The 14,969-nt window shown below is 41.4% G+C and overlaps 1 protein-coding gene across 2 annotated transcripts; it reads left to right on the forward strand.

Annotated features, from left to right (window-relative positions):
• Positions 1-2,324: 2,324 nt before the first annotated feature.
• Positions 2,325-14,969, forward strand: ube4a (ubiquitination factor E4A (UFD2 homolog, yeast)). 2 transcript variants are annotated; one of them, XM_010752524.3, is made up of 20 exons: positions 2,325-2,436; positions 5,146-5,317; positions 5,468-5,668; positions 6,419-6,531; positions 6,697-6,849; positions 6,993-7,152; positions 7,224-7,426; positions 7,613-7,804; positions 7,892-8,225; positions 8,369-8,495; positions 8,605-8,912; positions 9,017-9,149; positions 9,252-9,442; positions 9,666-9,766; positions 10,758-10,871; positions 10,998-11,172; positions 11,267-11,447; positions 12,719-12,866; positions 13,001-13,158; positions 13,272-14,969. In XM_010752524.3, the coding sequence occupies exons 2-20, from the start codon at positions 5,188-5,190 to the stop codon at positions 13,405-13,407; spliced, it is 3,258 nt and encodes a 1,085-aa protein (XP_010750826.1). In that variant the 5' UTR covers positions 2,325-2,436; positions 5,146-5,187; the 3' UTR covers positions 13,408-14,969. The 2 variants fall into 2 exon arrangements, with proteins under 2 accessions (XP_010750826.1, XP_010750832.1); XM_010752530.3 differs by having other exon boundaries at positions 5,492-5,668.

The raw sequence follows: 14,969 nt of genomic DNA on the forward strand, positions 1-14,969 counted from the left end.
CTGTGTATAATGATGTGGAAAGTAAGTTTGGTAGCAGTATGGAAAAGGTTTCTTGACAGCCAGACAGTTTTTGAACAGATCCCAGCTACACTATATGTTCAGGACATTGTACTCCATATCCTGAAGTAAATACAAAGGAGACACTGGCACCATCGCATTTTTAAATAACAGGATCAAACAAAACAATAAAAACAATAAAAGAGATGTTCAAAATCTTTGTCCAATTACAAAAGAGAATTCTAGTAGGAAATGTGACTTTGGTCACAGATTAAACTCTAAACGCTTAATTTCAAGTCCATGTGTGGGAGGCAGAGCACATAAAAGCTTTCTCTCCCGGGAAGTCTCTACTTGAAACAGACAGCATATCTTGTGACCTCAAGCAATAACTGCAGTGAGATCTCTGTGCAATCAAAGTACAAAAGTATGATGGGATTTTACTCAAAGGCTATGATGGGAGTTATTAGATCATCATTAGTTAACAGCTTTGAAATAAAACATTTGTTTGTATTGATATATACTGAAATATATTTGCTTCCTTTTCCACATAACCCACATCTCCAAATATTTTACTTAAGTCTGTCCAAAAGCAAACTCTCAAACCCGAACTACAACCCAGTAAACACAAAAGAGGTTAGGGCCAAGGACATAGGCACAAAACTCAGGAGACTCAGTCAGTGATGAAGTCTGCTGCTGCCCTCTGCTGATGGACAGAAAACATCAACGCTAAAGTCCAAACAGGTGTGGCTGAAATGGCAACTGACTTCAAACAGCCAGTGCACACATCTGAGGTAAGGAAGAAATAAAATAAAATAAAATAAAATAAAATAAAATAAAACTCATTGAGCTCTGAATACAAGTATATATATATGTATATATGTCCTTAAAATCAAGTATAGAAATGATTGAAAATGATTTATCTTTGATATATTGTTCATCCTGGTGCGAATGATGTATTTTTTAAACAAACTAAGTGAAGTCAAGCCTGTATCTCTCAAAATATTATTCAAATTAAAAATGTGCATGCGCTGTGTATTTGTATTGCAATCTCCTCACATCACCCTCACCTTCCTAGTGTAAAGGAGAAACAACACTTTAAGGACCCTCTCTAGAGTCGGTATGTAGTTTGTCTGTTCTGGGCTACTGTAGGAACACAGTGTTTTAATATGGACCCACTCCCACTGTAAATATAAAAGGAGAATTTTTAAAGGTCCAGTGTGTAGGATTTAGTGGCACCTAGCAGTGAACTTACAACCAAATGAATACTCACCCACGCCTCACCCTCTCCTTCCAAGCATGTAAGAAAAACTCTGGTAGGCAAATTCACATAAAAAGCAAAAGTCCATATCGAGATCAGTGTTTGGTTTGTCTGTTCTGGACTACTGTAGACAAATGATGGTTCAACATGGGGTACCTACTCTCTCTGTCGATATAGAGGGTTCATTTTAAGACAACAAAAACAAAAAGATTCTTCATTTTTAGGTGATTATACACTAATGGAAACATAATAATAAATATTCCTGCCAATAAAAACTCCTAAGAATTACACACTGGACCTTTAAGTAACAAAAACAAAAAGACTTGACTTGACTTAAATATAGTGATAGACAGTATGCACATACTTGTAACATGCGGAAAATATGAAATACACAGGATGTATTTGCAGGATTGCACAAATGAGGACTATTGGAGAAATCGTGGTTTATTGTAAGAAGGTGGAGGTAGTGGAAGGGGCAGAGGCTGGCAGATTTTTAAGGGGGGTTAGGAGGCAGTGATGTGACGTCAAGTCAAGTGGTAGGCGAATTCACATAAAAAGCAAAAGTCCATATCGAGATCAGTGTTTGGTTTGTCTGTTCTGGACTACTGTAGACAAATGGTGGTTCAACATGGTGTACCCACTCTCTCTGTAAATATAAAGGGCTCATTTTAAGACAACAAAAACAAAAAGATTCTTATTATTTTCAGGTGATTATACACTAATGGAAACATAATAATAAATATTCCTGCCAATAAAGAATTACACACTGGACCTTTAAGTAACAAAAACAAAAAAAAATCTTAATTTTCGGGTGATTATACAAGCATGGAAACATAGTTATGAATATTATATTCTGAAAAGAAAGGCCTCAAATCTTACACACTGCACCTTTAAGTTTATTAGTTAATTTCTATTAAACCTATGTAATTCAAATTAATGGACATTTTCTATGTAATTGAAATGCATAAGTGTATAAATGTTTACAGTCACACAGAGGAGGAGGAGGGGGGTGTTGTCGTTTTTATTGAAAAAAAAAAAAGTTACCCAGCAAAGCAGACCCCCCCCCGTCTCATCCTGATGACGTTTACACAATTTCAGTTTACTGAGGAACTGGCAGTGGTTTCGCTAGAAGCTAGGTTTTCTTTTCAAATCAAAAACAGACACTTCCTCCCGTCAAACAGGTACGACAGCCTTCTCTATCGCTTACACACATTGCTCAGACTCGTCGTGCACGAAGGCCGTGTAACAGTTTGTAGAGTCGAGGCTGAAATAAGAGTCGCGGTGACAGCTTAGCTTCGCGGGCTAGCTGACTAGCTAACGAGCCCCCGGTCACTGCTAACCGAGCTAGTTAGCTGACTGGTGGCTAAAGCAGCTGCTAACCTGCCGGACAGGTGAGATGATGTGATCAGGTAACAGGGGCTAGTTGGGAAGATAGCCCCCGTGCAAAGTGACCCAAAGTTGTGACTGTGCGAGGGCTCTGAAATAAAGTGACGGTAACCGTGACAACACGTTGTAACGACAGGTGAGCGCTGACAGTCAGACCATATGTTTACTGCCGAGGACAGACAGGGCTCCTGCTGGGTCACACAAAGTTTCTAAAGGGAGAAAATAAGCAGTTTGCATTGAGTTTAACGTGGAGTGAATGTTTACACTGTATACACCTTTTTATTATTGATAGATCTCACTGTTTACACCGCTCACTTCTGTATTATAAGACTAAATCCTTAGGTTTTACATATTGCACAGTTCACTGTTTTTATTTTACTGTCACTGGTTTCATTTGTTGTTTATTTATACATGTGTGTATAGTGTTAAAATAGGATATTGTATAGGTGTATAGGGGTAAAGTTTTGATTGATTGATTTAAGTAAACAAAAATAAAAAATAAGGCAAAACATTTAAACATAGGAATACATATTGGAAAAGAAGTGAGAAGAAGAATAACTTATAAACTCGCACCCCTTCTCTTTAAATAATGAGTGATAATACTACAAGCTTCCTTGCAACTTGTTTAGATATACCTGATTCTTATAGATAAATAAAATATATTCCTGTTTTTTTTCTTGGGATGTTACCATCCAACCTCGATAGTGTTCAAATGTTTTTTCTTGCTATCACTTACTATCTCACTTACCGTTTGGGAGCTGCTGTAACAAACACAATTTCCCTGCGGGGATTAATAAAGTATTTCTGATTGTGATATATTTGCCCTATATATACTGTTATACTGAAATATATTTTATATTTCATGTATACTGCTCTTTGCACCAAGGATATGAGGGAAACATACGGCAGCATTGACAATAAAAGTTGACTTGACTTAAATATAGTGATAGACAGTACAGAAGATTAGCAAACATCCAGCAGTTTATTATGATCAGTTATATCTTTTATGTTTGCCATATTTTTTCTCTTTTAACTTGTGTATACTTTATATTTCATGTATACTGCTCTTTGCACCAGGGATATGAGGGAAACACCATTTCAGTTCTCTGTATGTCCTGTACATACATTACTTACATGTAATTGTACAATATGTTTGTGTTGATTTGTCCTATTGCACATCTGTCCGTCCTGGGAGAGGGATCCCTCCTCTGTGGCTCTTCCTGAGGTTTCTTCCACCTTTTTTCCCTGTTAAAGGGTTTTTTGTGGGCAAGTTTTTCCTCACTCGAACCGAGGGTCTAAGGACAGAGGGTGTCACTCCCTGTACAGATTGTAAAGCCCTCCGAGACAAATGTACTTTGTGACTTTGGGCTATACAAATAAAATCAGATTTGATTTGATACATACGGCAGCATTGGCAATAAAAGTTGACTTGAAGATTAGACAAGTACAGAAAATTAGCAAACATCCAGCAGTTTATTGTGATCGGTGTTAAGAGATAAACGTACTTGTGTGCGTACTTGTAACATGCAGAAAATATGAGATACACAGGATGTATTTGCAGGATTGCACAAATGAGGACTATTGGAGAAAGCGTGGTTTATTGTGGCGGCAGTGATGTGACGTCAAGTCAAGTGGGTGTTATTGTCATTTCAACGTGTATATACACAGTACACAGTGAAACAAGACAAGGACCATGGTGCTGCATGAAACATTGTGCAGACAGGGCTACATTAAAGTACACACACATTACAACACAGAATACAGCAAGGGCTTCTTAAAGTGTTTGACAAGAAACAACATGTTTGCAGTTATATCAACAGTCTGAATGCTGTTTGTTATGTTTTATGTTGTGTTTTCAGTCTTATTACCTGTGGGAAGAAACTCTTTACCATCCTAGCAGTATTGGTCCTTAAACTGCTGATCTTCTTCCAGAAGGCAGCACAGAAAACAGATCAAGGATGCAAGGAGTTTCAATATAATGTTGATGTTAGGAGCGCCCCAGTAGCTCACCTGTTGAAGTATGAACCCCATGTATAAAGGGTGATACTTTGCTGCAGCGGCCCAGGGTTCAAGACTGACCTGTGGCCCCCTCTCTCCCTCTCTTTCTACCTTCCTGTCACTCTTCAGCTGTCACAATCAAAATAAAGTTCAAAATAATCTTTAAAAACATTTGATAGCTCCCCTACAGAAAAAGAAGAACTGCAAAATTCTGTATATTTTCATAGAAAGTAGCAACCTGTAATTTGTAACGGCATGTCAGACAAAGTGATACGGTGGCCTGGAGACACAAGATAAAGAATTTGAATGAAGGGATGATTAAAAAAAACTGTTAATGGCGAGGTGCAGAGTTATATTGTAAGGGTGAGGTTGTGATTATAACAGTGGGACAATGATGGGAAATGTGCATGTGGAAATATACTGTATGTTTTTGTTAATCCCTTTCTGTGATCTTGTAAGTTTTCTTCCACTGTGTCTTATTTGTCGTGTCCACATTGCTCCCTCAGGCTGGGATCTTGGATGGAGTGTGAGTGTTGAGCCCCAGTGAGATGACAGACCAGGGCAACAACAACCAGAACATCTCCTGCAACCCCTTTGCTGCCCTCTTCAGCTCGCTGGCTGATGCCAAGCAGTTTGCATCAGGCCAGAAACCACAACAACTGTCTGCTGAACCACCATGTGAGTGAAGTTATCAGAGCTTCTGCAGTCCTCTGATAAGAAGTAGAAGAGTCTCACAGGGATCTCAAAGTCAAAATGCATATACATAAATCCTTATGTAACGTAATGTCAGTGTTAGAGAAGCATCAGCATTTTTTCTTGTATGTATAGGTCATACTGTGTCTTGTATCACAGTGGAGGACTCGGGAGAGAGCCAGTCAGAGTCGGAAAACTCTGTGTCAGACAGCGTTGATGACAATGACGACTCCGTGGCAGAGATTAGCCGCTCCTTCCGGTCCCGGCAGGAGCTGTGTGAACAGCTCAATGTCAATCACATGATCCAACGGATATTTCTCATCACTCTCGACAACAGTAAGTAAAAGGAACCAGACGTCGATCTGTAACTTCCCCTTTCATACAGCAGATGAGCGTAGGACTCAAGATTAATGAATAAATGTTTGGCAAAAGCTTAAACTCTGGTTGTGACTGTTAGTGAAGACTCCAGTCTATGAGATTAATTAATAATATTAAACACTAGTACTTTCTGCAATATCTAGTTAACTTATTGGAGCTTTAGATTAATCAGCAGCAAGCTGCTGTCTTCAGATCAGTGTGAAACCCTGAGTCTGAGCCAAAGTGTCTGATCATATGTCTGCGTTGTATCCAAACCTGTTAGGTAACCTGTTCTTCTTTATCGGCGCTGGCCATCTTAAAAGTAAAATTTTAAGTTTCCATTAAGTTCTACAACAAATGACTCACCAGCTTTTAAGACAAATACAAAAACCCTGCACCGCATGAAGTCTCGCTGTGAGATGGCTGGCTCTTTCTACCGCTGATGAGACCGCTTAAGGGTGAGTCATGGTGTTGAGGAAACGCAGGCTTAAAGCCCCCCCCCATGCTTTCACATAGCGCGTCTTTGCCACCTCAGTCAGAAATAAACCAGAGTAAATACATGCTGTGCATTTAATCCTCCCATGTCTTATTTGTTCTGAAGTTGATGTTAATGCTCTTCATTCATTTCCCCCAATTACAGTTAATCCAGTGTGGGCTGTTATGTATAATATGATTTGAGCAGACTTTTATTTTTATTTTTGCGAAACGTGGTTTTATTCTCACCTCTAGGTGACCCCAGTCTGAGAGGAGGTAATGGGATCCCTCCTCGATGTGTTTACCTGGAGGAGATGGCTGCAGATCTGGACGGACAGGACTGGCTGGACATGGACAACATAGAACAGGTCGGACGTTAACAGCATGTCATCTATCCTTCCCATGTGTTAATCTCCTCTCAACAAACCACAAAATATTTGGTACAATTGGTGAAGAAATTGCAATCCATCCAAGAGACAGATCCAGAAATTTAGATTTTATTATTTTCTGTGACGTCTTCCTCTTCCCTCCAGGCTCTGTTTAACCGTCTGCTGCTGCTAGAGCCAGGAAACCAACTCATCTACATGACGTCATGCAGTGCTGTTAACCTGTCTGCTGACCGTGATGCTGGAGAGAAGAGTGCCATCCCTTATCTTTTTGCTTGTTACCAAAGGGCCAAAGAAGAGGTGCGAGGTTTTCCTGTAGGACTGTAATTGTAGCTCTTTAATGCAACTATTTTTAGACATTTAATAGACTATTCTCTGTAAATGGAACATTAAAATAACCTGCAGTCTTCCATAATTTAACGACTTGATCATCTGTGCACCAGGTGACGAAGGTACCAGAGAAGTTACTGTCATTTGCCGTTCGCTGTAAGAATCTGACAGTTTCCAACACTCGGACGGTCCTGCTCACCTCAGAGATCTACGTCAACCAGAATGTCTATGAACAGCTTCTGGACCTGCTGCTGGAGGCTTTCAGTGGAGCACGTAGGTTCAGTTTTCTATGTTTGGTACCGTCTTCTCTTCTCAGTTATTTACAAAGTCACTGTGTGTTTCAGAGCCAGAGGAGGTGGTTGAGTTTGTGGAGGAAGTCATTGCTGGCATACTCGCCGACCAGGAGGTGCGCACCTTCGATGAGGTGATAGTACCAGTATTTGATATCTTCCAGGGACGCATCAAAGACTTGGACCTGTGCCAGCCTCTCCTCTACTCCTACCTAGATGTTCTGCTCTATTTCAGCCACCATAAAGATATTGCCAAGGTCAGGAGATACACAGGGATGCTTACAATCGTTATCTTAAAGTTTGCCTTCTTACAGCATCTGCTAATTTCACTGCCGAAGTTATACAGTAATCATAGAGTCATCGGCTGTAATGACATAACATTTCACAGTCTTCCTTAAACTTTAATGTTTCTTCCTGTTGTTGTTTTTTTTGGGTATTTCTAGGTATTGGTGGAGCACATTCAGCCCAAAGACCCAGCTAATGGTTTACAGTACCAGAAAAGTTTACTCGGAGCAGTGTTGAGTATCTCCTGCTTGTTGAAAACCCCAGGTGTGGTGGAGGGACATGGCTACTTCCTGAACCCCTCCCGCTCCAGCGCGCAGGAGACAAAGGTCCAGGAGGCCAACATCCACCAGGTAAACCGCTTCTCTTTAGCTTGTTGCACTGATTGTCAAGCTACGCATGTCTCAGAGCTAATGATCTTTACTTCACTTGCGTTGCAGTTTATGGGCCAATTTCAAGACAAGCTACACCAGATCTTGAAAAACTTGCTCCAGCGATCTGGTGAGACACGCCACTTGCTGCTCTCATGGTTGGGCAACTGTCTGCAGGCTAATGCTGGCCGGGCTAAGATTTGGGCCAATCAGATGCCAGAGATTTTCTTCCAGATGTATGCCTCGGATGCGTTCTTCTTAAACTTGGGTGCAGCCCTGCTGAAGCTGTGTCAGCCCTTCTGCAGGCCACGTTCGCCCAAACTGCTCACCTTCAACCCTACCTACTGCGCCCTCAAAGAGCTGAGCGAAGAAGAGAGGCGTAATCGCAATGTGCACACAACAGGTTAGTAGATGTGAAAATGAGCTTAAATAACACTTCATTTTTATCATTATTTCATATACTTTATAGCAGTTTTTACTAGCAGTAGCATTTTCCGAGTATACGTTCAGTTTCGTGACTAAATGATCCCCCATCTCTAATAACAGGACTCGACAAGGAGACCTGTCTGATTCCTGTGCCCCCTCAGCAGCCGGTGGAGTCTGCGCAGTCCTACAGCCTGCTAACTGAAAACCTCATCCTCACACAACTCGCCTTGCATCTTGGTTTCCACAGGTACATGCCTTCAAATAAGCACCAACCATGAAAGAGAATATCCCACAGAAATGCAGTGTACTGTATGTCCTCTTGTTATAAGCATTATTCTGTGTTGTCTTGTCTGCAGACTCCATGAGCAGATGGTGAAGATGAACCAGTCTCTTCACCGGCTCCAGGTGACGTGTCAGGAGGCCCAGCGAACAGGCAACCCGATGACGGAGCAGCTCCTGGAGCAGTTTGAGCGTCTGATGATTATTTATCTGTCAACCAAAGCTGCAACCACGCAGCCCGCCATGCTGCAATGCTGCCTTAACCTCCAAGCTTCCACCGGAGCTCTGCTGGTTCAGCTTAGTATGGGGAACCAGGGGCCTGAGCATGTAGCACTCAGTTTTCCCCTGCCCTCCCTACAGAATACTATGTTGTGCTATGTACCAGGTAGGTCAGATCTAATGTAAGTCATGATATTTTATTGTATAAAAGGCTGAACATTCCTCCATATGATGGTCATTGCTTACGTGTGTCTTCTGTTTGTTTGTCAGAGTTTTTTGCAGAGAACTTGGGAGATTTTTTCATCTTCTTGCGTCGATTCGCAGACGATGTTTTGGAGACATCTGCAGAAAGTCTGGAGCAGATTCTTAACTTCATCACTGTCTTCATGGGCAATGTAGAGAGGTACATGATCTAATATGTTACGTCAGCAGTTGTAAGGAAGTATTGCGAGGCCCGATTCTTTTATATATTGCTTCAATCCGTTTTGTCATATATACACAACAGGATGAAGAACCCTCATTTGAGAGCAAAGCTTGCAGAAGTCTTAGAGGCGGTGATGCCCCACATGGAGCCGGTGGCTCCTGGTGCTGTTCAGCCAATCGTGTTCCAGCGAGAGAGAGTCTTCTGCACCTATAGACATGCACCTCAGCTGGCCGAGGCCCTCATCACTGTGTTTGTAGACATTGAATTCACAGGTGAAGCAGCTAAACCTAAAAGAACCCTCAAAAACATTATGTAACGCACACAATGGGATCATTGGGATCATTTCCCACTCGGTCGTTAGGAGGCTGGATTGTGTGCACACCTGTGTGTGTTCTGCAGAAGGAGAGAAGTTAGAAATGGAAAGAAAATAACAGACATGTTTCTTTTTATTTAGTTTAACTCTGTCTCTTTTTTTCTGTCTTTTTTCTTTTTCAGGTGATCCTCATCAGTTTGAACAGAAGTTCAACTATAGAAGACCCATGTATCCCATCCTCAAATACATGTGGGGCAAAGAGAGCTATAGAGAGAGTATCAAGGTAACAAGGAATTGAGAGAGTCTTCATCCAAGTAAACTGTGTTAGTGCTATGATGTTTTGTTTTTTTGCCTTGAAGCTCAGAGATTTAATCTGTTGGAGGTCATCCTAGGCAGCTTCTTGAATCGAAGAAGCTTCTTCGGTGCTAAGTGACTGGTGGGGAGTTCCAGGTATTGTATATCAATAAATTAATCAATAACTGGGACTCCCCACCAGTCAGTTAGAACCGAAGAAGCCGTTTGGATGACAGCTGAAACATCCTCAAGAAACTCTGAGACTCTGACCTGGATGACTAAGAATGTTCAGACACATGGGTTTCATTATCATCTGCGTGACTTTGGCGTGTTCATGTCTTCATGTGGTTGCTGTGAAGCTTGAATCTTCAAAAATCTAATCTAACTCCTTAAATCTCTTTCTTTAAGAATAGCCTCCCTCTCACTCTGAAGGCATAATAATCTCAAAATGTGTATCCAGACCACGCACTCGTGTGCTTACGAATAACAATGCCGGCATTAGGATGGCAGGTTGGATTGACAGGATGGCACTATAGGAAAAGTATAAATATGGTGTTACATTTTGTGGTGGGTGTACATAGAAACCATAATCAGCTACGAGGTGCATAATGGTATATATGATCAGGCAACCGTCAATTGCAGACATTGATTATTGGTAAATAGAAATTCAGACTAAACTGTTTTCTAGTATGAGAGGAGCAGTAGTGAGCAAAGGTGGAGGAGGAAAGAAAACGCCCTGGGGTGTACTTTTATAGCCCCACGATGTAATGGTAAGCTGACTCCAGGATGTTTTATTATATTTCATTCAGTGCATGCTGGGAAAAACTTTGACCCACTTTGACACATAATAATCATAAGTGAAAGGGGCAATGAAAACAGGCATGTTTTACTAACAGGTGTATATATATATTGGGAAACTAGTTTATTAAACATATCGATCAGAATGTGCTTTTCATTCAGCTTGATGTCTCTTATTTCAGCATTTGGCGCACTATGCATCTGAGAACCTGGAGGCCATGAACCCTCCTCTGTTCCTCAGGTTCCTCAACCTACTGATGAACGATGCCATCTTCCTACTGGATGAGGCTATTCAGGTAAGACTGGTGTCATCATGTTACCTTTTACTATTAATATTTAGTTGTTTTTATGTCCTACTGTTTTGTTTTTTCTAGTAGCTCAACAACAGAGTAAGGACGGTGCTCTGTCTTCTTGTGTTGTAGTACCTGAGTAAAATCAAGGTCCTGCAGCTGGAGCGGGATCGAGGAGAGTGGGAAGGCCTAGCCCCCGATGCCCGAAGAGAGAAGGAGTCAAGTCTGCAGATGTTTGGACAGCTGGGATGCTTCCACAACATCATGTCTAATGAGACCATCGGCACACTGGCCTTCCTCACCTCAGGTCAGCCAGAAACTATATATATATAGATTAATCCAGTGGAAGCTTGTCTTCATCAGTCACATAGTTTTTCATTCAACATTTTTCTCATTTCCAGAGATCAAGGGGATCTTTGTGCACCCCTTCCTGGCTGAAAGGATCATCTCCATGCTCAACTACTTCCTGCAGCACCTGGTGGGTCCTAAGATGGGCGCTCTTAAAGTCAAGGACTTCAGTGAATTTGACTTCAAGCCCCAGCAGCTTGTTTCTGACATCTGCACCATCTACCTGAATCTGGGGTATGTTGTGAACACTCCTCTTTGTAGAATTGTTAACAATAGAAAAGGAACTGTAAAAAAAAGCTTTTAGCAGTTTTTACAAAAAACACTTTTTTGCTCCCATTTTTTAATGAGTTGACGTAAAAGATCTGAGACTTTTATGCACACAGAAGGTTTAGAAAAAAATCAGTATGTCCTTTGCATACATTTGTTGCGGTCGTTGATCATGGCCAATGTTGGCCCACTCCTCTTCAGTGGCTGTGCAAAGACGCTGGACATTGGCAGGAATTGCCTTGGCCATGCTGAAACTTGGATGCTTTCAGCTTGCAGGGATTGTGTACAGATACTGCAATATGAGGTGATGGCGGCAGATGAATGGCGGCAGAGATCCTGAGGCCCAGTGTCACACTATTCATGCATGACACTGGGCCTCAGGATCTCATCACTGAATCTCAGTGCCTTCAAATTGCTATCGATAAAATTCACCTGCGTTTGTTGTGCTTAGCTTATGTGTCCATACCAGAACCCCACCATCACCACGGGGCACTCACAATGTTGACATTCGCAAAACGGTTGCCCATGCTGTCTGCCATCTGCCTGGTACAGTGAGAACTAGGATTTATCCGTGAGCAGGACACTCCAAACGGCCATACACCATCTTAAGTGAGCATTCACACACTCAAATCAGTTACAAGGGGGACCTGCCGTCGGGTCAAGACCCCAGGGAGGACGATCAGCTCTCGGATGAACTTCCCTGAGAAGATTTGGGCAGAATTTCTTTGGTTTTGTTTGGAAAGTGAAGAACCCGGGCTCGTGTGGTTACATGTGGTCTAGGTTGGTTGGATGAACTGATGTTTTCTCGGTATTGGTAGTGCAATGAACAGTCAATTCACATGCTGTGTGTGGCATTGTGTTGTGTGATAAAACTGCACATTTTAGAGTGGAGCAGTCCATGACACACAAATAAATATGTTGTCTAATCAGCATTTTGATATGCCACACTTGTCAGGTGGATGGATTATCTTGGCAAAGGAGAACTGCTCACCAACACAGATTTTAATGGGTGCACAAAATTTGAGACATTTTGTGTTCATACAAGAAGTTTTAGATGTTTGAATCACAACGTTTTCACAAGTGTTGCATTTATATTTTTGTCGATTGTTGTTTAATTTCATTGTTTTATTGGTGCCATACCCTGTAGAGAATAAACACAGTGACACATGGCTGACTACAATCTTCTTTTGGGTTCCAGTTTTTTCAAAAAATGTTTTTTTTTCCTCTCTCTCTGCCAGTGATGAGGAGAATTTCTGTGCTACAGTCCCGAAGGATGGACGATCATACTCCCCTACCCTCTTCTCCCAAACAGTTAGGGTACTGAAGAAGATAAACAAGCCCGGGGACATGATTGTGGCTTTTGGACTTCTTGCTGACAAAATAAAGGTGTGATTTGGTTTGGAAAATGTTTGTCAAGAGACAACACAAGAATACATCTCTGTTTTATGAATCTGTGTTTACTGAGGCGGATACAGGTGGAAATATTGAACATCTTTCTTGTCATTCTGCTTCTGTTTTAGTCCCATGCAGACCGACAGCAGCAAGAAGAGGAGACGTATTCAGATGCCCCAGATGAGTTCTTGGATCCAATTATGTCTACTCTGATGCTCGATCCTGTTCTTCTCCCTTCCTCCAATGTCACAGTTGACCGCTCAACTATAGCAAGGCACCTCCTCAGGTTGGTTACTTCCTACAAAACACAGAAATCCCCTCGAGATTATATCAAGTGGGCAACATCTGTATCCAGTTGACTTGTTTTTGTGCCTTGTTTCTCTTGTGTCCTCCTTGTAGTGACCAGACAGACCCTTTCAACCGCAGTCCTCTAACCATGGACCAGATCAGGCCAAACGAGGAACTCAAACAGAAGATCTTACAGTGGCTGGACAAGCATAAGCAGGAGAGGCTGCAGCTGGGACCCAGTGGCTAGCCGTGATCCCCCTCGCTGTAATAAACAATAGACTGCATCCTTGTTTCCTTTCCTGGCTCACATCTCACGTGCTCCTCTGCTTTTTGGCTAATCCAAGGTGTGCTTGCCTCTGTGGATTTCCTCTGACTCCTCCAGTCTGACCAACGTTGCATTAGCCTTTTCACGCAGCCTTCATGCTCAGTGGATTCTCTCTGTGACGACAGCGTTCAGGCAAACTGTAGCCCACCGGCTGGTGACAGCTTCAAGATCCATGCACAGTAGCTGTTCTACTCCCTTGATGCCCCTACGATAACAATAGTAGGGCGATTCAACCTCTGGTTTCCTCCCTCCCTGCATACTGTGTGTCAGTTAGTTATTATTACAATCAGAACTGTGGTCAGAAGTATCAGTTTCAACAGGATTTGTTGAATGTACTGTATGAACTGACTGACCACCTGGCCCTAACCAGATTTTATACTGCAAGGTAAGTATTTTTGGGATCTCTTAAGGAAGAACATAGATGGTATTGTTTATGATTTCACCTTCTACATTATGCACTGCCTTTTAAAGATCTTGAACACCCTCTATATATATCTGGTTACATCTCAAGCAGCATTGTAAATAAAAATAGCAATTAAAAATAAGATATAGGTAAAACTGAATTTAATTGTTTAATTGTGTGTGACTTTTTATTTTAGCGGATATAATCAATGTTCACTGTAATAAGACACCTGTAGCACAAAACAATACTATGAAATCTGTATTTAAACTTGTAGATAAGTCTTCAGATCATAACATGCACACGCCTTTAATTAAGCAGTAATTAAAGAACTTGCTAATTAATAGATTGTTGGACACAAGGATTTAAACTGTGTTTGAGTTACTCTACAATAATTACACTGATTTTTAATCACAGTTTAGGATGTAGTACACACACAAATTAAATTAAGTCTACCTACAAATGCCAGAATGCATACCAAAACTGCTTGACCGTTGAGTGTGGCTTTGATGGACGCTACTGCTCAATGTGAAAATGAAGGAGCTGCATACAGCGCTTGCAAATTATTACCAGTCGACAGAGGTGCGACAGCTCCATCTTGAAAAGCAAATTAAAAAAATAGTGCAGCGTTAACGCGCTAAATCCTTGGAAAAGCATTTTCGCTTACCATTCATCTCTGTTGTACAACTGAGTTTTGAAAGCTTCAGAGCTAAAGAAGACACAATGCACCGGCTGAGTCGCACTCCTCATGACAAGTAAACTGATCCCCGTGTGTAAAAATCTGTGAAGTACCCCTCAGCGGTGATCATGAGCACTGAAGGCAAGAAGATACTATTCAAACACTGTTTTCAATTTTAAATTTGGAAAAATGTGGCAGCTGATCTGGAAATGTTATTAGATTCCTTTCTAAACTATCCACCAGAGTCGGGCTGAATAAATCTGGGGTGAAAATAAGCCATGCGGTTTCATAATATATCTACAATGCTTAGTTTTAATAAAAGTTTAGAGAGGCAGCGAGTTGGTTATCCAACATTTGAAATGTGAGCTTGCAGTATGCATTCTGGCTTAGTTATTTCCAAAAAAA

This window comes from Larimichthys crocea, chromosome VII (genome assembly GCF_000972845.2).
Source record: "Larimichthys crocea isolate SSNF chromosome VII, L_crocea_2.0, whole genome shotgun sequence".
NCBI classification, from domain to species: Eukaryota; Metazoa; Chordata; class Actinopteri; family Sciaenidae; genus Larimichthys; species Larimichthys crocea.

Bases quoted from the DNA above. Each gene is read 5' to 3' on its own strand.
- ube4a (XM_010752524.3), top strand. From the start codon at position 5,188: ATGACAGACCAGGGCAACAACAACCAGAACATCTCCTGCAACCCCTTT. The intron at 9,767-10,757 runs GTAACAAGGAAT...CTCTTATTTCAG, and splicing joins GCTATAGAGAGAGTATCAAG to CATTTGGCGCACTATGCATC. The intron at 10,872-10,997 runs GTAAGACTGGTG...CTTGTGTTGTAG, and splicing joins TACTGGATGAGGCTATTCAG to TACCTGAGTAAAATCAAGGT.